Consider the following 24,776-nt stretch of genomic DNA (forward strand, 5'->3'; position numbering starts at 1 on the left):
TACATTTGTTGCACATCTCAGTTCGGGTGCCGTACGGTTCTGAGTCTCAGTTTTCTTATTTGTGAAACGAAGATACAATTGTCCAGGTCCCTGGAATGGTTTTAAGAGCGCCCGGGAACCGGCGCAGAAGGGCGCGCAATAAGTCTGCTATCCTTTCAGTCCTTTCTCCCGCTCCGTCTCGCCCCTCCTAGTCTCCGCCCACTTTTAAAGGCTCTAGGCGGAAGAAGTAATGTTACAAATGCTGCGTGCTTTACGGTAGCTCTGTCTTTTACCGCAGTGTGGCCGACTCGACGGTCTCGAGCGCTTTTACCCCATTGGCTCTGAGGCACTTCTCTTGCTACTTCACGGCAGTGTGGCTGGAGCAGCTGCTGAGCGGCCCGCGGTTTGGTTGTGAGTGGAGGGAACTCTTGTAGCCGGCGTTGACTGGGCCAGGAGCTATGGACGTGGGCGAACTTCTGAGCTACCAGGTAGGTGGGGCAGGGAGTGCCGGCGGGTTACCCTCACCCGGGCAGGGGTCCCTGGGCCAGAGTCCCTTCAGTTCACCTCCTTTCATTCCTGGGCCCCTCACTTGCATGCCACCTGGGGTTCCAGCCTCTCATTTCTCTTCACCCTGGAAGACCTCCTGGGCCTTTTGGGTTCTTTTTTTTTCAAGGGGCCTGAGCCCCTTCTCCTTTTCTCACCCCACTCTCGGGCCTGCTTCCCTCAGCTCCTCGCTCGGTTCACAGTCATCCTCTCTCTGCTGTCCCCCCCCGGACTCCGCATTGAGCTTGAGGGCAGTGGTGGTGGGAGAGCCCTGATTTTGTTTGCACTTCCCTGCCTGGGTGACATTTGGACAAGTGATTGCCCCCTCTCTGAGTCTCAGTTTTTGCATCTATAAAGTGGAGGCAGTAGGGTTGAGGACCAAACAAAGTGAGGGATGCGAAAGGTGATTTTAAAGCATGTGCCCTTGTTAGCTGTGTTTGTTGGGAGATGTTTGGAATTCTGGCGTGGGAAGGGTCCCTGGGAATCTTCCTGCCCCCCCCAGCTCAAGGTACTTGTGGGGAAAAGGTGGCCCAGAGGATAAAAAGACTTGGTTAAAGCCACTCAGTCCTGTAAGAGCTAGGATGGAGCTCAGCTGTCCTGGCTCTCAGCCCCACTGTCTCCCCCTCTTTTGAGTTTATCTAAAGAGGCTGCTTGTAAGAGGCAGTAGGGCTGGGCTGTCCAGTCTGGTGGTCAGTAGTTAAACATGGCACTGCAACGTGTGAACTGTGACTCTCTGACTTGAGAAATACTGTAATTAAAAGCACACTGGATTTTGAAGACTTACTGTGAAAAAGATCTTTTTGTATTGATTATGTGATCATCATCACATCAGCTGCATTGATCATTTGATTCAATGATCATTTTAGTTAATGGGTGAAACGAAATACATTTAATGCCAATCTTAGTTGTTTCTGTTGACTTTTAAAAAATGTGTCTACTAGAAAATTACAAATTTTAGTGTGTAAATTTCATGGATAGTTGGCCTCATGTTTTTTACTGGATAGCTCTGAAGTAAAAGTAAATGGTTAAGGACCCTGAGTCTGGAGCCCCAGGTTGCTTGCCATTTCTCTTTTGCTACAAACTTGCTGCTGTAACCTTGAACTAAGGTCTGTGCCTTGGTTTCCTCATTGTAGATGGGGCAGTGATGGTACCTACCTCAAAGGGCTGTTGAGAAGCCATTGAGAAATGTAAAGTGGTTAGACCGATGCTTATGAAGGAGTAAACATTCAATAAACATTAGCAATGATTTTTGTGCCACTCCCTCGTGAATTATATATATATAAAAATAACCCTGGAGACCACAGACATCTAGGGGGAAAAAACCTATAAGCAGTGTGGAGGTAAAAGGCCAAGATCTTTTTCTTTTTACGAGTGTAACTGATGTTGAAACAAGAAAGGAATAAGTGATTGTGTGCTTGTTTGGGAATCCTGGAAAGGCTAGTCCATGGATTCATTCATAGAATGTTATTGTTAGAAGAGGTTCATTTGTTTGTGTACAAATATTCTAGAATACATACTGTGTGCAAAGTGCTGTGTTCACTTTGTTATGGTTTAGCTGTGGTGTCCCCCAGAACTCATGTGAGACAATGCAAGAAGGTTCAGAGGAGACATGATTGGATTGTCAAAGTCTTAACCCAATCAGTGATTTAATCTCCTGATAATGATTAACTGCCAACTGTAGTGGTAGGGTGTGGCTGGAGGAGGTGGGAATTAAGGTGTGGCTTTGGGTATATATTTGTATCTGGTGAGTGGAGTGTCTCTCTCTGCTTCTTGATGACCGTGATGTGAGAGTTGTTTCCCCCTGCCACACTCTCTTGCCATGATGTTCAGCCTTCTATGGACTAAGACCTCTGAAATTGTGAACCCTCAAATAAACTCTTCCTCCTCTGTATTTGGTCAGGTCCTTTAGTCACAGCAGCAAAAAAACCCAAAAAAACAAAAAAACAAACAAAAACAAACATTAAATGAAACAGATAAGGCTCTTGCTTTTATTTGAAAGGAAAGTCTGATGGGGAAGTCACAGATAATAAATAAGCAAACATGAAATGTGCTATGAAGGAAATATCCAAGAGTCTGCCAGAAAACTGTGATTTGGTATGGTGACTACTAGGCACATATGACTATTGAACACCTGAAGTGTGGCTGGTCTGAATCGAACTCTGGTATATGCATAAAGTACACGCGGATTTCACATATTTAGTATGAAAATAAAATCTTACTTTTTATATTGGTTACATGGTGAAATGATAATACTTAAGATATATTGAGTTAAAGAAATTAAAGTTATTGTTACCTTTTTAAAAACCTTTTCAATGCAACTACTGGAAAATTTAAAGTAAATTCAGTTGGTGGCTTTTGTTATATTTCTTCTGGACAGCACTGTTGTAGAAAGCAACCCCTGAGAGAGGGGGACAGGACCTATTTAGATAATGTGGTCAGGAAAGGAGCCTGCGGAATGGACAGACTGAAGGTTGAGAGGAGCCAGTCACGTGAAAGAGGCAGAGGGAACACTAGAACAGGCACGGGCTCTAGGTAGAAGCTGGTGCAGCTGTTAGAGGAGCCCTGTGGCTGGAGCCTGGCGATTCAGCAGGGAAGGGGAGGTGACGAAGTTGGAGATGTAGGCACATGGCAGCCCATGGTTGTGCTTCTGTGTGGCTCATGATAAATTTGAAGTTTATCTGAGAAGTGATACAGATTTCTTCATCAAGTCACTTGTTTACAGATAAAAAGTGAATCCCACTATGATAAAGGACTTGGTTATAGGCCAGGATTGTGGCTGATTAGAAACCGTCACTTGGTCTTCTTTCCAGCCTGCTTCATTCCCTACATGCGCTATTCATGCAGTTTCCCCTCTAGTACGGTCTGTGTCCATTTCTGTTTGTAAAGGATGGTGCAGTCTGGAATCTAGTCCACACCAACCAGATGGACTCATGCCCTTGTGGAAAGTCATAGAGACCAGATAGATTTATGGATGTGAACTTTTTGGAAACAACACTTTCTATAGACAGGAAAGACAGATGGCTTACCTGCATCATCTCTAAATTCTCATAGCACACCTATGAGGAAGGAACTGCTTTTTATCTCTGTTGTTCAAAGGAAGTGCCACCTGAAGGTAGCTAGCCAGATAGTGCTAGGCCAGAGTACTCAGTCTTATTCTGTAGCTGGAGCTCCTGACCATTGTACTATACTGCCTGTCTCCTGTGTGCCAGCTGCTGAGCACTGGTGCTTTCAGATAAGTTGTCACCTTTGATTCTCAACATGCCCTGTGAAGCGGGGGGCATGCCTGCTTTGTAGATAAGGAAGGCTAAGCTTGGGAGGGCAGCCAGGAAGGAGCAGAGTCAGAACTGAAGCCCGCTGACCACCCAAACGAGTTTTCCCTTTTGTTTTCAGATTTAACAAACTTTTAAATTTGATGTGTATAGTACTCATATAGAAGAATGCGTGGATCTTTTGTTTTTGGTGATGCTGGGGATTGAACCCAGGGACTCATGCATGCTAGGCAAGTACCCTACCACAGAACCACATCTCTAGCCCCAAGAATGTGTAAATCTTCAGTGCTGTTGATTGTAGTTATCACTTACAAGTAAACTCAGTCTGGCTACTGAAGTTTACTTCTTGCAACATAAGGGACTGAAGCTGTCTGCTTTGAACATGCCAACCCCCAGAGTTTGACTTAGTAAGTCCCCTGTGGGAACTTAGATTTTGCATTTCTAACTAGATCCCATCTGATGTTAAAGCTGCTGGTCCAAGGCCTGTACTTTGAGATCCCCTGGTGTAGAATAAAATACATTTCTTTTAAGTTTTTCTCCAGCCAAGACATCCTTTTCTTCTCCTGGGCATTGGTTTGCAGATTTTTCAGCTTAAATTATGCCTTTCCCCTGCCATTCAAGCTATCGTGAGCAAATCTCTTAATCTTTCTGGGCCTCAATTTCCTCATATGCCTAATGAGGGGATTAAGTAAGATGCTCTATGAGGCTCCTTCTAGCTTTAAAGTTCTGTGGTACTAATTATTTTGACTAAGGGCTCCAGAGATTTCAAGGGATAAAAAAACTTGATGAAGTAGAAGAAATTGGGGCTGAAAATCTGGGAGATTTGGGTTTTAATCCTGCCTTTATCATTACTTATCTGGTTGACTCAGGACAAGTCACTTCCCTTCTCTGTACATCATTTTTCTTATCACTTGCAAAATTCGGGGACTAAGGTGAGAAAAAAATACATATATATACACACACACACATATACACACACACATATAACATATATCATAAAATGTCAAGAAATGTTTATTAAAGCTATTTAACTTTTTGTGTGTGTGCTTATTAAATTTCATTTTTGGGGCAACTTGGTGGGAAGATTCCAATTTTCTGCTGAGATTGGTTCTTCTAGTAATAGAGTTAGACACGAGGTGTGCCTTATATCCTTGACATATGTTAACTATTCATTTGAGAAGACAGGAGAATTACAATGTGGACAGGAGGTGCTGGAAAAAGTCTTAAAGAGGAAACCGTTATGTTCCCAATATGGAAATGTACTTTTTTGATGCCTTCAGGCTCAGACATCTCATCAAGAAGTGTGCCCAGCAGTTGCTTGGCGGAGAAGTTTCTGCTGCATAGGCGCAGCTCTGAACTCCAGGGCACTCTCATTAATACTAATTCCACAGATGTCTGGAAAAAGTTCTTACCTCCGAAGTTTTGCAATAAAGAATTCACATTTAGTGTAGCTTGGCTCAGCGGGAATGACTTGCTTTGTGTCATGAGAGGTTTTCTCTTTGAGGCAGATTGGGGTCAGGGACCCCAGTTTTGGCAATATTGCAGACACCCACTCCTCTTGCCCCAGTCAGTAATAGCATAGCATCTCCTTGGACTGAATGGGCTTATAGGAATTTCTAATCTTGCTCCTCTCCCACTCTTATTTCTTTCTTTTGAAATAAAAAATTTTAATGATAATAAACTGACAGGAACAGTATTAAAATATTTGAGAAGAGGAAAACTGCCACCCTAATCCAGTCAACATTGTGATATTTCTCCAGCCTTTAAGTATTTTGCTTGACTGTAACCATTGCATGCAGACTGTTTGTGTTCTGTTTTTAACTTAACATTGCCAGAAATATCTTCTATGCTTCCACATAGCCTTCACGTTATTTTTAACGTTTGCATACTTTTTGTTTGAGCGATAGACCATTTTTACCTAAATTATTTTTCTATAATTGAATATTTAGGTGGTTTCCACTTTTTTGTTCTTGGAGATAATATTGTGGTGAACTTCTTTGTTCATGTGGCATTCCCCCGCCCATCTGTTAGTGGGAAGTATTGCGTGTATCAAAATTATTAACACATGATCCTGGGCCTTAAAGAACTCATAATTTGAGGAGTGAGAAAGCCATTTAAGCAGCTCGGTATATGAATGGCAGCACTGTGGGAACGTGGTGGGAGGAAGGAGTGCTTGTTCCTGGGGAGGGATTGTGTCTCTGAGCATGGATTTGGTTGTTCATTGAAGGAAAGGGAGATGATGGCATTGGAATCCCAGCCTTGATGAGGGACTAGGCATTCTGGGGCTGACAGAGGAGGCTAGGGAGAGTCGTTGACTCTAGGGTAAGAGCAAAAACCTGGTGGTGGCGGGGCATTGTGGGGCGGGGGGGCCAGAGATGAAGGGGTCTCCTCAGCTGCTGGTGTTAAGCAATACCTGGTGCTCATACGGAATCACTCCTTCATCAGTTTGCAGTGTTTCCAGCAGTGTGTGTTTCAATTTTACTGCAATCTTGATAGTACTAGTTGTCATAATTTATTTTTTCCCCATTAATCTAGCAGGTATATAAAGTGTTAGTTCAAGGTCACTTTAACATGCATTTTTTTTCTTGTGTGCGTTTATCATTTGTATTTCTTGTTATCTGCCTCTTTCTTTTAAGGCAGTGGCTGTAGTTTGTGAGTTTTGCTGTCGGGTTTTGTGGTGTGCTGTTAGGCACACTATTGTAAGCCTGAGTGCCTGTGCTCCGATATAGCTGTCATTCCCTGGTGGTCTCATCTTACCTTATAACCCTAAGAATATTATTTTAATCCTGATGTCATTTTATAGCATTATGAGCTATGCCCCTTTTTGTTTGACAGTTTAGTGCTTTTTGAAGTTCTTTTGTTAGTAGTGTGGCTATAAATAACAGATAAAGAGCTGTTCTCACTGATAACTCCCATTTCCGGGTGTTTTTGATTTTGTCTCAAGTGATTTTTTTTCTCTTAATTTCATGTCTTCCCTCTGGCACATTTTTTTTTGACACAAAACACATGCCTATGTGCCTCCCTAACCTTCGAGGCGGGGACAGCCCCTTGCAGCAGCTTCCTCTGTAGCTGATGTCCAATAAATGGCTGCCTAAGGATGGAGCCAGCGCGTGCCCTCAGGTATGCCCTCAGGTGTGCCCTCAGGTGGGCCCCCAGGTGGGCCCTCAGGTGGGCCCCCAGGTGTGGCTCAGGTGGGCCCCCAGGTGTGCCCTTAGGTGGGCCCCCAGGTGGGCCCTCAGGTGTGCCCTCAGGTGTGCCAGCAGGTGTGCCAGCTGCCCCCCCTTTCCTGAGGCATTTCTCGGTGCCCAGTTTGCTTGCTGCCACAGGTGCCCTGGTTTTCCTGCAGTCTTCAGGAAAGTTTGATCCAACCCGGTTCTGAGTTGCTTTCCTCTTGTTTCTCATCCAGTCTTTCTCCTCTTGCCACAAATAGATTGTGTTTTAAAGCTTTTTGTTTTGAATGAATTTTAAACTTAGAGTAAGTTTATAAACATGGTAGAGTTTCCGTGTACACCTCCTCCAGCTTCCCCTAAACCTAATATTTTATATAGTGTAATGATCAAAAGGAAGCATTCACGTAACACCAGAGACTAAGCTGCAGGCTTAATTCAGACGTCGCCTGCTTTTCCACTAAGGCTCCATCTTGTATTTGAGGATCCTCCCGAGGAGCCTGCCTCACAGTTAATTGTCTTGGTTCCTTCTCAGTCTTCTCTTTGGCTTTCATTTTTGAAGTATACTTGGCAGTTATTTTATAGAATGCCCTCTTTTGCCAAAGATTTTCGTGGATTTTGCTATTCTTGACTCTACTAGATTTTGACTGTGTAGCCCTGTTCTCCATCTTGGAAGACCTCATCTTTTCCTTTTGGCCCCTTTATGTAGACAACTCCCTGCCCCTTGACCCTGACTTACGTCTCATGCATTTCCTGAACATTCTGGCCAGATGTTCTGGTATCATTTACTCTGCTTCCTCCCACCCCCTTGGCCAGCTTTGCAGTTAGTCAGGGTGTTGCTGCTCAGCAGACTTTGGGCTTAGAGACCAAAGGGCTTAAAGATGAAAGGCAGGGGTCTGTTTCTTATGAATTGTCCAAGCCCACACTCAGAAGGCCAGCTTTCGACTCAGGACCCAAGGTGTTAGGACACAAAAGTGACCAACTCTCATTCTGGATTCGTAAAGAAGTATGTCACTGTTCTTGTCATCTAACAGGTGGTCCCAAGATTTGCAATCCATGTATGGAGTGTCAGGGCTGGTATGCAGGCGATATGAGGGCTGAGCAGCTCCCCTGGGGAGCAGGCAGTTGGAAGAAACTTCATAGGGAAGAAATCTGTCCCTCCTGTTCTATTCTGGCCCCACAGATATAGTTGACACTCTCAAGGCTTGTCAAATAGGTAGCTTCTGGGAGGTCTTGCTTTTTATCATGTGTCCCTCTAGGGGCTTGAGGGTGTGGGTCTGCTTCCTCTACAAGTTAACAGAGAACGAATAGCTTCTCTGGTCAGACTTCAGGCCCACCTACTTCCACCTCCTTGAACACAGGTTTTATTGAGCAGCCTCCCTAATTTTGGAGGAAGACAGCATAGTGGGATTTCTGGGATCTCTCATTAGGTGTCATTGTTTAAATGGAAGATTTAATTTATAAGTTTTAATCCAATAGAGAAGTTTCCTAGATAAAAATGACTACATTAGAGAATGTGGGTAGTTCAAAATAGCTGTCAGCACTGTCGGAGAAAAGAATTCAAAGCATGTACCATTCTGACTGCTTGTTAGGGGTCTTTTAATGTTTAGCGTAAAAGATGAATACAAATTCTGGGTCAGACAGCATGTGTTTGAATCCCAGCCCTGCTGCTTGCTAGCTGTGTGACCTTGGGTCAGTTAATTAACCTCTTAAGGCCTGGTTTTCATCTTTGAAATGGAGAATGTGTAAAAGTGTCTATCTCTAGTCCACTGCCTTTTTAAAAAAGTCTCCACTTTATCATTTTATTTTTTTTAAAAAGAGGATTAAATGAGACAGTATGGGTAGTATAATGCTACCAGTGAATGTTAGTGCCCAGTGAATGTTAGTTATTTTTATCATTGAAATCATTCTAAACAAACATACTACAGAGTGGGGGGGAGGTTTGTCTTGAATTCCACAAAGCTGCCTCAGTATTCTCAAGGTCTTTGGTCCCTTGGAGATTAAGGTTTAGAATGCAATAAAATGAAATGAGAACAGTTTGTCACCCACACATGCCACAGTGTAGAATGTTCTCAATAGGTTAAAGCAGAGTCCCATTCTGCCACAGTTAGCAGTCATTGATATCAAGAATTATGTTATCAACAAAGCCATTCTTTTCCCCAGGTCTCTTTCACATTACTAAGAAATCGCAGTTTTCCTCTCATCTATGCCTGGAGTCTCATTTACAAATTACTCCTTTCTTCATCTCTGTCTCTCCCTCTCTCTCTCTCTCTTTTTTTTGTTCCCTCCTAATCATCCTGAGGGAAGTAGTTGGTTTTGATCTGAATCTGGCTGCTGTAGAGAGATTGGAATCAGGAGAAGGTGTAGCAGGAATTCTGATACTTCTCTTACCTCCTCCAAGGTCAGCCATTTGGTGCTTCAGTATTTCTGCTGAGTTGTTCAAAGCCATTTCCTTTTCTATATTTTCAGAAGTGTCTGATCTCAAAGCGTGTTCCTTTGTGGGTTGGTAAATAGAAACTGGGTTATCTTCATCCTGGAGTTCAAAGTAAGATCTAGAGAAATTCCCGCAGTGCATTTCCGTCTCTTACTTCCTGTGGGATTATCAGTTGCTGTGAGCACATTACCTTTCCCTTGGCTCTTTGGGCTTCTCTTCACCCAATTACTCAGCAACATCCAGAATCACTGACTGAACTGAGAAGGATTTAAAACCAAGCAGAATGTCTTGATGCTTCTGTCTGGATATATTTGACTTTATTCCAAAAGTGGGTATGATTGATTATTGAACAGTTTGTTTGGCATTATTCATGTGCTCATGCTGTTAATGCATAAAATTGAAGGTTGATTACATTACATTACTTGAGCTCCTTCTCAGTCAAGAGCATCTGAGTTTAAAATTTCTTTTTGGACTTTGGATGGATTTTAACATTAGCATACATCAGTTCTGCTGGTGTATACTGTTGGAACGCTATTTTCTGTGCTGCTTTTGGTTTTGTCACCTTATCTTCTACTGCTAGCCTCTCTGAACACTAACGCTTCTCAAATTAATGGAGGGGGAAACTTTTTGAGCATTTCAAGGTTATATAATTACAGGGTGAGCTGAAACCTGGTGTGGAGGCTCTGGCAGGGGTGACTTGGTTGGGCTGGGAAGGTGGCAGTGCTGCAGAATCCACGGAGTGCTGAAGCTCAGCAAGCAATAAAGGACCAGAGAAAGATATTACCATCGATTAGTTGGGGGTTGTCATGGGAAGAAACCATAATCAGGTTTCTTTTTAAAGGTGTTGTAAGTTGTATTGAATTGTGCTAACTTCTCTTTTATTTGGAGTCTTTGGAAAATGTGGTGGTCTTCATAAACAGAATTTTTAGAGAGCTGAGGTCAGTAAGTGAGGGGAAAGTGTGGAAGAAGGAGGTCAAGATGGTCTAGCCTCTTCTTAACAGAGGGGAAGCCAGAGGCCAGAGGGGGAAAGTCACTTGCCTCAGGACCCCAGCTGCCTGGTACAGTGGGATTCAGAGCAGTGCTTATCCATGTCATGCCTCCTGTGTTTTCCAGCATTTTTAATGCCAGTCCTTCTAAAACATGGGCGTTCTGGCCTTTTCTGAAGGCCTCACTGGGTCTCAGAATCATCATCATGGTGCACATGGTGTCCAGGTTCTCTGCTGACCTTTTGAAGTGTGGAAAGCTCTTACCCCTGCGTGGTAGGTAGAAGGTTAGGGATTCTGAGTTCTTGTACCTACTTTAGCACTTTTTATTCTTTTCCTTGGTGTCAGCTGACCCTCCTTGTGTTGTTTCTTTGATGGAATTCTCTCTGATCCTTAGGCTTTCTTTGGCTTTGCTCTAAGGGTGTCATGAAAGTTGAGGTTGTGGGGTGAATGAGGCACGCATATTCTTGGAGCTCTTCTCCTACACCCAGAAGTCTGTCAGATACTAGAAATCCCAGCACGGTTTGTTTTTGTTTTCTGTAGAGCTTTTTCTCTAGCATCTCATTGCCCACACAGCCATCTTGGGGACCGGAGAACATCTTAGCAATTACTGTTGGTCACTGGTCAAGAGAATCAGCATCCCAAATAGGGCTGACCCTTCTGTGGAATGCCCCTTTCTTTCATGGCTGCTTATCTTCTTGGAGGGTGTGTTTGCCTGTCCGATGTCTTGATTTTGTCTTTTAACCGTCCTTTTAACAAATTCACACACCTACTGGCCCATGAAGTCTAGCTTATAGCAGCCATCTGAGACACTGTGTCCTTGTTCTTGACCTCATTTTGCTTTTCCCCAGTACCTTTTTGGCACTCTCCCTCTCATATCCTACTTTTCCTTTTCCCTTGCCCTCCCAACACACACACGCATGCACGCACGCACGCACGAGTGTCTTTTAGACTTGGTATGCACATGTGCTCACTGGCTCCCAACTTCTGACTTGCAATGACTGGGGACTCTGGGTGGCAGGACCTGGAACTGTCTCCTGTGGTGTATCCTGTCTTGCTGGACCTTCCATGACCCAAGTTTTGGTCCCAGCCTGTGTGACTTTTTGTGGAAGGGCAAAACCCTACCCCAGAGGCCATCAGAGTTTTCAGTTCTGCAGCAAGGACAGTCTGCCGTTCTCCATCTTGGTTTTGTCTCTTTGCCATCAGGTTTTGCCTAGTCATTTACCAGGGGTTGGCAAAGAAAGAGCATGTTGTTTACCGTTGTTGGTAGGCTCTGTGGCATATGCTTGCAGTCAGGCTGTGAGCCAATCCAGATTTGGGGGGTGGTTAGTAAATTCCATTTGGATTAGTGATCCATATTGAACCTTTCATTCTTTAATCAATCCACGTGTATTTATTAAACGCCTACTAAATGTAAGGTATTATCCTAGACATTGGGACTAGAGTCATGTGCAAGACACCTGTAGGAGTCCCTGTCTTGATGGAACTTATATCCAAAATAGACAATAAATGAGAAAAAAAATGCAAATAAGAGCTCCTAAACAAGCCAACACATACCAGATAAAAAGACAATTTCAAATGCAATACGAAGGAAAAACAGGAGGACTGTAACCGTGATGGGGAGCTTTTACTGTTATTTACTTCAGATAGTTCCAGAAGGCCTCTCTGAGGAGGAGGCCTGTGAGCTGAGGACTACAGACCCTGTGAAGGGCTGTGGGAATAGCAGTGCAGGCTGAGGGGAGAGCCACAGAGGCCCTCAGGTGGGAACAGGCTTGTCACATCTGGGTTAGATGGTCAGAGCTTGGCGAGTGAAGACGGGACCATTGAGATGAGGATGGAGAGGTGAGCTGAGGGAGGAGGGAGACCCTGCCGTTTTGGGACTTCTTAGCAGTATTGTGGGAAGCTCTTAGGGAGTTTAAGCTGTGGAGTGACACCACTTGGTTTATGTTTCAAGAGATCCCCTTGTCTCTGACATGGAGGCTGGATGGCAGGGGGGCAGCCTGACCAGCTTTACTGTAAAGGGGTGTGGCGCTCCCCCTTGCAGGGGGCTGCCGGGAAGCCGCATTCGCCCTGGGATAATTGCTTTCCCGCCTGGGTTGTTTTCAGAATCTCCCAGTTCTAAACATTTAATCTGTTCTGGCTTAATCAAGAAGCAGCTCTCTCCTAATGCCAGGCTTGGCGCAGGAAATATGGGCATGGTGCCCTGTGTTGAGTACCCTGGCCTGGAGAGAGTGAAGGCATAGCCCCTGGTGGACCCCAGGACAGTGCAGCTGACCCTCGGCACCTGGTGACTCATCAGAAGCTTTGGAATCCTGTAAACTTTATGTGCTTCTGCAAAACAGTTGCAGATGGCCTGGACTGATGATTAAATATCGCGTTTTGCCCAGATCTGCTGCGGCTCTCCTCTCTGTGTCTGGTTTTACTTTACAGTGGGTAATTAAGGGGGCACAGCCAGTTCTGTTACTTCCAGCACATCTTTCTCATTTGGCTTGGGGGCACATTTCCATTTCTGCCAGTTGTGTAAGTGACTGCAGTGAGTTGTGTCCAGGAATGGCTACTTTTTTTTTTTCAGAATTTTAAAAAGCGAACTTAAAAAGAAGAGTCCCTAATGAAAGGACATAATTGCCTGCCTTTGCTGTTCCACTGGTTTTCCAGTGGGAGTTCTGCCGTCAGACTCGTCAGAGTTGGTTGGCAGGGACTTTTCCTCCTGAGTTAGCACGGAGAGATCTGAAAGGGCGGCGATAACACAAATTAGCAAGGATACAAGCATATCTGCACAGGAACAGATTTCCTTCTGACCAGAGGTGCCATTGGTGGGCACCACCCTAATTCTCCACGCATCTCCTAGCGCCGATGACAGAACTGTTCAGTAAATGAAAAGAATCGCCTAAGCACCACCTGAGCTGGGCGTTTTTATAAGACTTCAGAGTTTCAAAGGGCCTCGGGCTGCTTAGCCTGCCAGTGTGAAGTTCCTGAATATTATCTCCCTGGCTTCTCTGGGGAGCCTCACTCCTCCCTCAGCATAATGAACTAGGGGAGACAGAGATCCTGATTCTCCTACTTATTTTTGCCAGACTTCTTCCACTCTCACAGACCTTGCAAGGACACAGAAGGCTCGGTGGGGGAAGAGAGATGACATCTGCCTCTGGCTGACACGACTTGTGCCAGTGGTCGCGTGGGGATTCCATAATGAAGATTGCAAATCGCTTTCCGTCCTCTTGGAGCCTGTCCCATAATTAGAAGATTAAACATTTTGTTTAAATTAGTAAGTTTCCCCCTCCCTCCTCAGAGTGCTTAAAGGCACCCTCAGAGCAGGATGGAGACCGGCTAGCTGTCTGATGTTGGACTCCACGTGTTAGTTGTGATTGTCAGCTGGAGGCTGAGGAAGTCTGATTTTAATTAAAAAAGCAATTTTTATTCCTGCTTCACCTTGTGCGAGGCAGAGGCACCTCAGACCACGTGAACTTTGTGATGGCCCAGAGCAGTGAGTGCGGATTTTCTCGGAGCACAACTCCGAGTCCAACAGGATCATGTCGTGGGGTAGGTGTGCCAGGCCTGCCCTCCAGTGGGTAGACTATCTTTGTGTTTAGGGGAGAAGGGGTCACTGTAGGGATGGTGTATTCCTGAACTGAAGCGGATAATGAGCAGCTCAAAGGAGCACAGAAGCCCCCCAGCCAAGAGAACAAAACAAAGACCTGGACTTCTAGGTATTGAAGCCTACTCAGAGCTGTGCTCTGTGCTATTTGATTTACATATTTTATCCTATCTCATCGTTAAAAACTTGCCTGGGTTGGGTGAAACTTACCTTAAAAACATTGGATGAGCAAAGGCATTCAGTCTGAGCCCCCCGCGCTCAAAGTGCTCAGTCAGCATTTTTGTTCTTATTTTGCAGGCGAGCAAAGGAAGCTCACAGAGGTTTAATACTCTGTCCAAAGGCACCCAGGAAGTAGATGGTGGAATCTGCTTCCAAGATGAGGGCTCTGATAGATGAAGGCAGTTTAAAAAGAAGAAGAGGGAACCAGGTTTAGTGGCACACACCTGTAATCCCAGTGGCTCCGGAGGCTGAGTCAGGAGGATACAGAGTTCAAAGCCAGCCTCAGCAAAAGGCACTAAGCAACTCAGTGAAACCCTATCTCTAAATAAAATGCAAAATAGGACTGGGGATGTGGCTCAGTGGTCAAGTGCCCCTGAGTTCAAGCCCTAGTACATCCCCCTCCCCCCCAAAAAAAAGGGAGCTTGGAGTAGAATGTGGCAGAATGGTCCCATCATTGGCCTTGCTTGGACGTGCTTCCGTATACCATGAATACCGTTCTTTACTGGACTTGATTGGTTGTGTGCCTTCTCATAGGAGTGTGAGTTCCTCAAGGGCAGTGACCAGATCTCTGCCTGCCAGAGAGTGAATGCTCAATAAATGTCTCTTGATTACAGAAAGGTCGCAGTGGTGAGTGAGTGAAGCAGCATATCAATTTGGTGACTGAATTTGGTCCCTTCTACATATCTTTCTTTGTTGCAGTTGCCCTCTTTTCTTTGTCTCTTTTTTTTCTGGACGGAGAGTAGATTAAGTTGTATTTGTGAAGGATCATGGCCCTCGTCCTAGGAAACTCGCTTGGGTTGGGTGAAAGTTACCTTGAAAACATTGGATGATCTTCATAAAAGCCCAGTTCTGTTCCTGTAGTAACCCAAGAGTTGATTGGCATTTCTTTTAAAGACTGGATTTCTCTCTGACCCTAAAGCAAGAGATCGATTGCTTCATTTATTTGCCAGAGATTTACTGTAAGTCTACTGTGGGCTGTAATTGCTGTTTTCTCTTCACCCAGCCATGCAGGCAAAAAATAAGAGATCATACAGAACAAGATTAGTTTTTATTTTGTGTTGGTTGGGTCTGGCATATCCATTTCCATTTTGATATATATATTTTTCTTTTCTTTTTTTTAAAACTCTTATGGAATACTTTTTTCAGGTTAGGTACTTCCACATATTATCCCTCAACATTGAAAGATTTTTTCTAAGGATGAAACTAAGGTTGAAACTGGTCATTTGTCCAAGGTCAGCACTACTAACAACAAACCCAGGTGGCTTGGTAGGTGACTTGGTCACCAGAGTCCCTTCTCTTCTCACTGCATGTTTCCCTTTTAATGGGACTAATTTTAGCATCAATTTCTTACATGTTTTGTGTTTTGTATAGGCTGAAGACACATGTGGGCTTCTAAAACATACCGGAGCCTCTAACAGTTTACTCAGGTGTTAAGAGTCAGACAACAGATCTGTAGTAAGCACAGAAACCAGACACGGACAGGCTGATTTCCCAGCCACGTGTTGGTAGCATGATGTTGTCAACTTAGGCTGCCTGTCCCTGGTTGAATCGTCTACCATGTCCCAGCTCTCTGACCTTTGGCGATTTGTTAAGCAAGTCTCTTGCACTTTGGCTTCCTTGCTTTAGAAATAGGGAATGGTATTGCCTACCTAGAAGGGTTGTGAAAGGATTAAAAAGAAATTAAGTTTCTGGGGCAGAGCAGGCACAGTTAGCAGTAACCGTGTGTGGTTTGGGTAGTCACTTGGCGGGGAAGCTTCAGGAGGAATTCTTTATGGGCTCTTTAAATCCCACAATGCTGCCACATTAATGCCTCCTGTTGTTGAAATTTGTGTCTGATTTTGCCTTTAAGGTCCAGCCTGGTTTACAGGTGCATCTTGTTTGGAAGAGGTGGCCTGATTCCCTTGTGTACAGGTGTTTCGGGCAGTTGTGTCTCTCTGCTTTTTGGTATGTTTACTGGAATTCTCAAGTTTCTAAGTAATTTCAGTCTGAGACAAGTGAGTAGAATTGATGTCAGGCTGCCTTAACACAGGTGTTATAAACAAGATTAAGAGGTTGTTGAAAAGATATCAGGGGAGCTCTGGAGCTGGCTTTCTGAAGTCATTCTAAATTGACAGCTAATGGGTAGCTTGCCTTGATGGCTCGCTCTGAGTCGGCTGTAACTGACTGGAGATTCACCCACAGAGGAAACTTGCTTATGAAGATTCACGTTCCTTTTTCATGAAGTGAAGCTATAGTAAGTAGCATGTAAAACTTTCTGCATCATGCCCCACATATTTGCTTTGCACTATTTAGTTACTTTTTTCTAAAGGCAGCCAGTTTCAAATTTGGTACTCTAAGCCTGCTAAGCTGCAAAGAAAACTTTTCTTTTATTCCATTATATATGGGTTTTTTTTGTGTGTGTGTGTGTGCATAAGACATTTCTTTACCTATTTATCTTACCCTTGGTAGAGTTCTTCTTGCCCATTTTGCCTATTTGATTCACTGGATGCTCCTGCCAGGAAATTGAATAATTTAAAATATTCTCAAAGTGAGCAAGTTATTAGTTTAAAATCACTTTGAAATTAATTTTATATAGCCTCTCTGAGAGAGAGTTGTGGAGGGGTGGGGATAGGGCTTGTATGGGGAATTTGTAGGTGCTTAGGGCTACCAGAGAATTTCTTTGGATCATCTTCCACATGGTCGGCAGACAGGGTTCTCTACTGTTTTCTAGTGGAAGAAGCATTTCTGACACTGAATTGTCTTGTGTAAGAATAATTCATTCACCATCATTGTCTTTATTGGGAATGGAGGTATTTTGCTAACTTTGTAGTTTATATAGCTTCTAGAAATGGTAAAACCTTTGAGTTGAAGAAAATAAAGTACATCTGAGACAAAAGCAGGCACAAAACCATCTCTTTTCATTGTCTGTGATGGACTCATCAGTAGGCATGTATTGAGGCCATAACACCAAGTACTTCATTCGGGCTGAGAGAGGTAGGTAAATCAGCACTCAGGTACTGGAGAGTCTATTATATAGTCGTGTTATGTTTTCAGACTCCACAGTATCACCCATAACGTTGAAAAATATTCTTTCTTAACAAGATACTCAGGATAAAGTTCCATCTGAGTTCTATCTTCCTTGAAATAAATGTGACAGCTATTGTGTTAACAACGTTATGTGGGTAAGTTCTAAGGTTTAAAAGAAGTTAACCGTAACAGCTAAGATCTAGATTCTCAAGACCAAAACTGGGTCAAAACCCTTAAACGATGAATGCGACTTATTTATAAATTTAAAAAGTGGTTGGTTTCTCACTCATGACCTGGTTTGCACTCACCCAGGCCTGGATCATTTATTCTACTTGCTCTTTTTCTCAAACATCTTTACTTTTCTCTCTTGTTCTGTCTTTCTGGTAGTATATACCCTTCCTCCCAATAACTCCTGCTTGAAAGAAAAGTGCAATTTTGAGTCTTGGCATTGAACTCAGAGGCACCTTATAGATAAAGTAATTAAAGGTCTCCTTGCCCCGCTTTAGTCTTAATGAAATCATCCATTGTTAGAGGCAATATCCCGCTGGCTGGAGGCTTCTCTGGCGTGATTGTATGTAACAGGTGTGTTGTGTAACTGGTAGAACCACTTTGTGCTAAATGTGTATCACACTCAGATTCTTATTCAATATCGGGTCTGTGTTATCCTTAAAAGTAAGGTGAATTTGTTGTATCTTAGCCTTTGTTTAAAACCAAGTAATTTATAGTAGCATTCCCATATTAATTTGTTTTTTAATGTTTAAAAGTTCTGAACGAAGTGGTGTTAATAGTAGGTAACCTGGGGCTCCATGTGGGGCTTCCACAAATGATCTGAAGGCAGGGTTATGAAATGAAATCCCCCTGTGGATGAATGACACTAAGTTCTCCTGGGTATCAAAATGCCAGCAAGCAAGGAGTAACTGCAGAAAGAGGTCACCTGTTTGGGCAGAAAAGCAGCAGAAGGATTTTAATGTTGGCTAAAAGATGATGGCAGCAGGCAGAGATGGTGCGAGTATGCCTTTAAGAGAGTTTCTGAGGTGGTGACAAGGAAAGGGGTCTGGATGGAGCCTGTGTGTGCTGAGAGGGGAGAGAGAGAGGTTTCAGGCCCATTTTGGTTTCAGGCTCGAGTCTTTTCACCTCTTTGAGTCTGTTCACCATTAAGTGGTGGGGTCAGGCTAACAGTGAATGTCTGAACCTGAGCATTACTGTGTTATTTTCCGATTATCACTTGGTGCCACCATTAGAAAAATAAGCTATAATGTAAAATATTGACTGGATGGTACAAAGTGATTAATATGTAGGTGCAAAACAGCTAAGTTCTATCTGGAGTCACTGTTAACCACCGAAGAACTGTGAACCTTGCTAATAATTATGATTCCTGGCTGGCCCGTCCACGGCTGTCTTCTCCCATTGAATTAATTATACTGGTTCCAGTTGGGTGTAGATGTCCCTGCTATGGTCTCATTGTTTCCTGCACATGCTTCAGCCACAGTACTAACCAAAAGGTTTGGTGTCCCTCCATTCACTTTTTTTTAAAAAAAATATTTTATTTACATTTTAGTTTTCGGCGGACACAACATCTTTGTATGTGGTGCTGAGGATCGAACCCGGGCGGCACCCATGCCAGGCGAGCGCACTGCCGCTTGAGCCACATCCCCAGCCCCTCTCTATTTTCCATCAGTTGGAAAAATCCTCAAGGACGGGAGGACTCTGTGTGTCTCTGCTGTTTTTAAAGCTTTGTTCTCCAGCCTGGAGCTTTGTAGGTGTGTAGTAAGTGTGCCCTGGGAGCTCGATGTGGGTGGCTCCTTTCTCTGTCTCCCCATTGTGTTCTCCACAGGTTATTGATCAAGTGGGATTATCTTACTTTTTAAATTTTATAACCCTAGAAAATGTTAGCAAGTATTTTATTATATTTGACATAAAATATAATCTGTAGACAAATATTTTTTGATTCCTACATTTATTTGTTCATGGTTGGTATTTTCTTTAACAACTTTGAAACCTTATCAATACAATAGATAAAAAAATTAGTTTTTAAATTTAAAAAAGCGGTGGTTATTATCATTTTGAGAAAGTCAGAAAAGATTAATTTTCATTTAAGTTGGGTTAAGGCTCAGAAACAGAATGTCAGAATTTTAGAAGTCTAGAGAGTCCAGGCTCTCTTGGGCACTTGCAGTGAAGGGGGAGCCTCCTGTGTTCTTGTTCACTCTAGTGGTGTGTATGTGCTGACAGTTAAGTGAGCACGGCACACTGAGATACTGTTTATCTGCAGCAAGAGTCAGATGCCAGAGTTCCTATCCTTGAGGATTTAGTTGCTGGTTTACTAGAGGAGGTGGACATTTATTAATGCACACGTTGTGTACTAGTAAAGATCTAATTCACTGCCAAGAAAGCTCAGAAATCCTCTGGAGTCCTTGGGAAACTCTCCAAGGAGTTGATGTTCTAGTTGGGGTTCCAGGCTGGGTAGGGTTTCTCTAGCTGGGATGAGGGGAAGGAAGGTGTTCTGCCTTTTTAGTAGCACTATGTACCTAGACCTCAGTACTAGGCATCTGTTAAATAACTGAGTGGGACTCCTGGGTTCTGCCCCAAATCTTCTCTGGATCCCTTCCTGGTTTATCCTGCAGGTTTCTAGACCTGCCCTGCTCAGGCATTTTCTATTTTGTAATCCCCCCCCCCCTTGCTTTCAAACCACTGAACTACATCTCCAGCCCTTTGTATAATTATGTTTTGAGGAACTGGGGTTACAGGTGTGTGCCACCATGCCCAACATGTAATGCCTCTTTTAAGGTGCTGGAGCTAACTCAGTGTTGTGGGACTATGACTTTGGTGGATATCTAAAAGTGCAACCTTAATAGTATTAACTTTTTTTTTTTTCTTTAATCAAAGCTGGTCATCCTGTTGTCTCATTGAATTTGAGATTTAAGAAAACTCTCCACTCTGAATGAACTGTTTTTGAGTCACATTCACCTGGAAGATACTTTTATATGTCTGCTATTTTGAATTTAAAGATAATTGCACGTTTGGCTCCACCAGTTATGGACCTGCCTGTCTGAGCTACTATGCATCTGCAGCTTTCCAACTGTTGACTTGAATAACTTTGTAAAAGATCTTATTGATCTTCAGGGACTCTATAGGTATTATGGGCCCTTAACCTTATTCAGTAACACTATCAAAGGTCCTCAGGCTGTTGGGCATGCTCTTCTGTGGCATCCTCTGCTAGATTCTGGTGGTTTCCGTCTTTTCTCCTCGACTCTGTGTAAAACCATACCATTTTGCCAAATTTATTTCAAATCTTTTTCTAATGAATAGAATATTAAAAGTCTCCTATGTTCTGTAATTCTACTTCATTGTAAACCCCTCCTGAACATATTTTCTCTGTGCCGCCCATCCCAGAAGCAGTTTTTATTCTGAATTTGGTCATTATTGTTCCCATGTAATTTTTTTTTTACTATTACTATTTGTGAGGAGCCAAATGAATAACCACACCCTTCCAGTCCTGATGCCTCAGATTCTGACCAACCACTGGATTCCATGGGCTTGGGCGGGGTCTAGCTCTGACAGCAAGGGGTCTTCTTTGTGGGATGTGCCCCTAGGGTTGAGTTACACTCACCTGTCCCTTAGTCCTGCCCCTTCTGCCCTTTTTTGGATAGAACTTCCTCCTCTTCTTCTTCTCCTTCTCCTTCTTTGTATATTTTTAGTTGTAGGTGGACACAATACCTTTATTTTATTTTCATATGGTGCTGAGGATTGAACCCAATGTTCCATGCATGCAAGGTGAGCGCTTTACCCCTTGAGCCACAACCCCAGCCCCATTGGATGGGATTTTCTAAGAACAAGAGTCCTCCCAATAAAAGCTCACTTCCAAACATGCTCTCTGTCCTGCCAGCCTCTCATGACTTTCTCTTGCTCTCCCTTTTGGGGAGCCTGAGGTCGAGAGCAGGGAAGCCGTCCTGAAGCTCGTGTAAAGGTAAATTGTGTTTGTGTTTTATTTGGTGTCCCTGCAAATTCACACAAGCAATCTTAAGTTCAGCTGTCCACGCTGGTTGGGGGCAGCAGCTACTTATGTGTGATCCATTGATGGTGATTTCTCCCTTATTACAAATATACTCCAGTGAACATTCTTTAACTCTCTCTAGGTGCATGTGCTTGATAATTTCTCTGATGAGTATGTGTGCCTTGGAGTAGAACTGCTGGGATAGTCGTAGAATATATGCATTTTCAGTGTTATTAGGCATCATCGAGTATGTTTTCATTTTTGTCAGTCCAATGACATGATTTCTAGTGAGGTTGGGCCACATTTTTGTGTGTTTATGGGCTACTCAATATTTTTTCTTTTGTGATCATCTGCTTTGTTATCTTATTTAATCTTACTGTCTTATTAAAGGCAGTCTTCTGAAGTAGCAGCAAAGGCTATGTTTTAATAATGTAGCACTGATTATCTAAGTTGGTGTGACTCTTAAGTGATTCACTAGAACCCAGATTTTTCTAATTATTACTCTGCTACTTTTGAACCATGTTACGTCTTTTAGATTAATACTATTCTGTTGTTATTGTTGTTGGATTGATGTCTAATATTTCTTCCCGCACCTAATAGAGTGATGTTGAGGCTCTATTAGCTCAGTAAATACTTCTGAATGAATGAATGAATGATGATGGTTCTGGTGTAGCTGACAAAACATATTTGTAATAATTCTGCTAAAATGGAGATGGTTTACCTTCCAATGGTTTTACAAGTATCTGCCTATGGTAGCTTTGATAAATAAAGAAACCAAATCAACATTCAGCTTTCTGAGGTAGCTGCAGAATTAATCAGAGAAGATGTCAAAGTAAATCATGGACATAAAAATATAGTTTGTACTTCTAAAAGAGAAATCTGCGCAGCCTTTGGAGGTGAGATGAATGTATATTCAGGCTTTAACAAGGAATAAGAGTTGGGGGGGGGATTGATGAAAGTTTTCATGACTAGTGATTTAAATCACAGCCATCTTACCTGTCAGCCAATCAGATTACAGATTGCAAGTGAGATTGCAATTTTGATTTCTGATATATTGATATTTCCCTTCATTGTGGACATTATTAAAAATCACATTTAAGCTGGGCTCAGTGGCGCACGCCTGTAATCCCAGTGGCTTGATACGCTGAGGCAGAAGGGTCACAAGTTCAAAGCTAACCTCAGCAAAAGCAAGGTGCTAAGCAACTCAGTGAGACCCTGTCTCTAAATAAAACATTAAAAAGGCATAAAAAAGGGGTGGGGATGTGGCTCAGTGGTCGAGTGCCCCTGAGTTCAATCCCTAGTGTCCCCCAGCCCCCTGCCAAAATTACATTGGCCTGTAATTACTATGATCTCAATATTTATAATTTTTTAAAAAATAAAACTGGGAATAAGTGGAGGTTCTGTTTTATATTTTGTTGTGACTTTGTTTTGGGGTTTTAAGAAGTTCTTGGTACTTTTTTTTCCCCCTCCAGCAAAAAGGTAGTAGGTTGCCATGATTCATTGATTTTTGTTTGTTTTTAAGGTTAAGCCTTATAAATTTGCAAAGGCATAATATATAATTATATATGAATGTCTAAAATGTTCACTCAGATGTTCCCTAAAATATGATTATGATAATCCCTTTCATTGGTGTAGCACTCTATGGTTTACACAGGACCCCTTTGTGAAGTGTTCTGTTTAGTCATCACAACAGCCCTTTGGTGGGTGGAATTTTCTGTCTCTGATTACTTTGATCTCTAATTACGAATTTTGGCTGATGGTAGTTGCAGCATTAGAGATCATGAGCTTTTTCAGTTGTGCCTTAAGCAAATTTGCAAGGGAGTCCTGATGTTAACTTTGGCAGGTTTCAAGCCTGCAAATATTGATTGAGCCAGAAGTCCTAGTTGTAAAATGTCACTAGTGAATGTGCAGCCAGTGAAGGCAAGGAAAACTCATTACTGCAGCTCATCTGTAACTTCTGGGTCAGGCCACTCACTACCATCTGGCAAAAATGAGTGTTTGAAAACTCCCTTTTATTCCGACAAAAGGTAATCAGGAGAGGTTAACAACAGATGATTTCTGAGCATTTCGCATTGGTTAGACCATTCTGCCCATAAGCTTGGGAGACAGTCCATATGTCTGATTATCTCAAGAGATATTAGAAAGTTTAAAAATGATGAAATCCCAATGTAATGGTAGGAAGGAATTTAATTAAGTGTTTACTTCCCTTTCTTCCATGACTTGCATCCGCTTCCCATTGAAAATGCATTCTGAAAAGAGTAGGCAATGGGAAAGGAAGAAGTAAATAGGATTGTGATCTTGAAGTAATACTTTATTTTGTTTTTTCTTTTTAATGGGAGAGCAAGACTAGACCTGTTTTTTAAGGAGAGGAATTAGGGACCAGGGAAAGAAAGTCTAACTTGAAAGGTTTTCCTCCACGTAATGAACTCTCAAGGATCCAAAGGTGGAGGGCACAGATTAGGGAGGAGGGGAGCGTCTGGTCATCGCAGGTGTTGGAAGGTTCCTGTCTATGCCTCACCAGAGATGCTTTAGAAGGGATTCAGATTTCAGGTGGTTGATTGATTTAGATTGAGGCTGCCTCTAGCCTGGACTGATTCTAGTGTCTTAGAAGAATTATGGCAAGAGATTGTGAATCTACATGTACACAAGCGTTTTCTGTAGAATGAATACATAGCCTCTCGTCGATGTGGATGTTAGAGACACAAATCAAATGAAAACACTGCCAAATAGATATTACCAAATAGAAGTTATTTGTTGTCATCTTGTCTGTCCTCAGTCATTGGCTACAAAAAAATGCAACAGGAGCAGGGGCAGGGTGTGTGTGTGGGTGCAGTGTGGTGGTATCTGTCAACATTTTGACACTAAAAAGGATCCACAGTGTAAAACTAGCTTCTAATGGTCAAAGCCCTTTTTAACCTCAAGCCTCATTAATTTGGAATCAAGTGTGACAGAGAAAGAGGGAGCTACCCTCCATGTCCTGTCTGTTGTGGGCCGAACAGCGGTCTGTGTTTAGAACCGTTGTTCTCTGCATGCACAGGTTGATGTATACGGAGGTGTCTGTGTGAAAGGGGTTATCTTCCCAGTTCATAGACTGAGAAAATTCAAACCTGGAGAGGAAAGGTTACCTTTCAGGGCTGTTAAGTAGAGGGGACAGGATTTAAATTTAGGAATATCAAACTCTTCATTCAGGCCATCCACCATCACAAGCAGCCATGGATTAGAAGCCTTTTCCTGTTGATGGCCTCTAGCTATAACCTCCTGTCTAAAATAGCAGCTAGTCTGTGTTCTTACATTTTAATAATAGCTTGTTTATTTATTTACTGGTGATTTCTTCAACATTGTCGTATTTTTTCCAACCAGTCATGAGTTAGTATGGAGAAGGAAGCATCGTCCGGGGAATTAGACAAGAGCTCAGAATTCCTGTTCTGTCGGGAGGTCCATTAGATGGTCTTGCTTCCAGCTCCAGTTTCCAAGTTCTCCCCCTCGTTTGATATTTAAGAAACAGCACTTCATGCCCCACTTGGAAGACCTTTTTCTAAGGTTCTCTGAGCTTCTTAGTACTAGGTGAGGAATTCTAGATTATTTTGAGG

General features: G+C 43.0%; 1 protein-coding gene across 2 annotated transcripts in view; it reads left to right on the plus strand.

The window, feature by feature from the left end:
- Positions 1 to 255: 255 nt before the first annotated feature.
- Positions 256 to 24,776, plus strand: part of Ctnnbl1 (catenin beta like 1) — a 154,374-nt gene continuing 129,853 nt past the window's right edge. The window contains exon 1 of one of the 2 annotated variants that reach the window (XM_078051765.1): positions 256 to 467. In XM_078051765.1, coding sequence (XP_077907891.1) covers positions 438 to 467 — 30 coding nt within the window. In that variant the 5' untranslated portion in view covers positions 256 to 437. The remainder of the gene's footprint in view (positions 468 to 24,776) is intronic. The other variant, XM_005329851.4, reaches the window with a different exon arrangement.

This window comes from Ictidomys tridecemlineatus, chromosome 5 (assembly GCF_052094955.1).
Source record: "Ictidomys tridecemlineatus isolate mIctTri1 chromosome 5, mIctTri1.hap1, whole genome shotgun sequence".
Lineage (NCBI taxonomy): Eukaryota > Metazoa > Chordata > Mammalia > Rodentia > Sciuridae > Ictidomys > Ictidomys tridecemlineatus.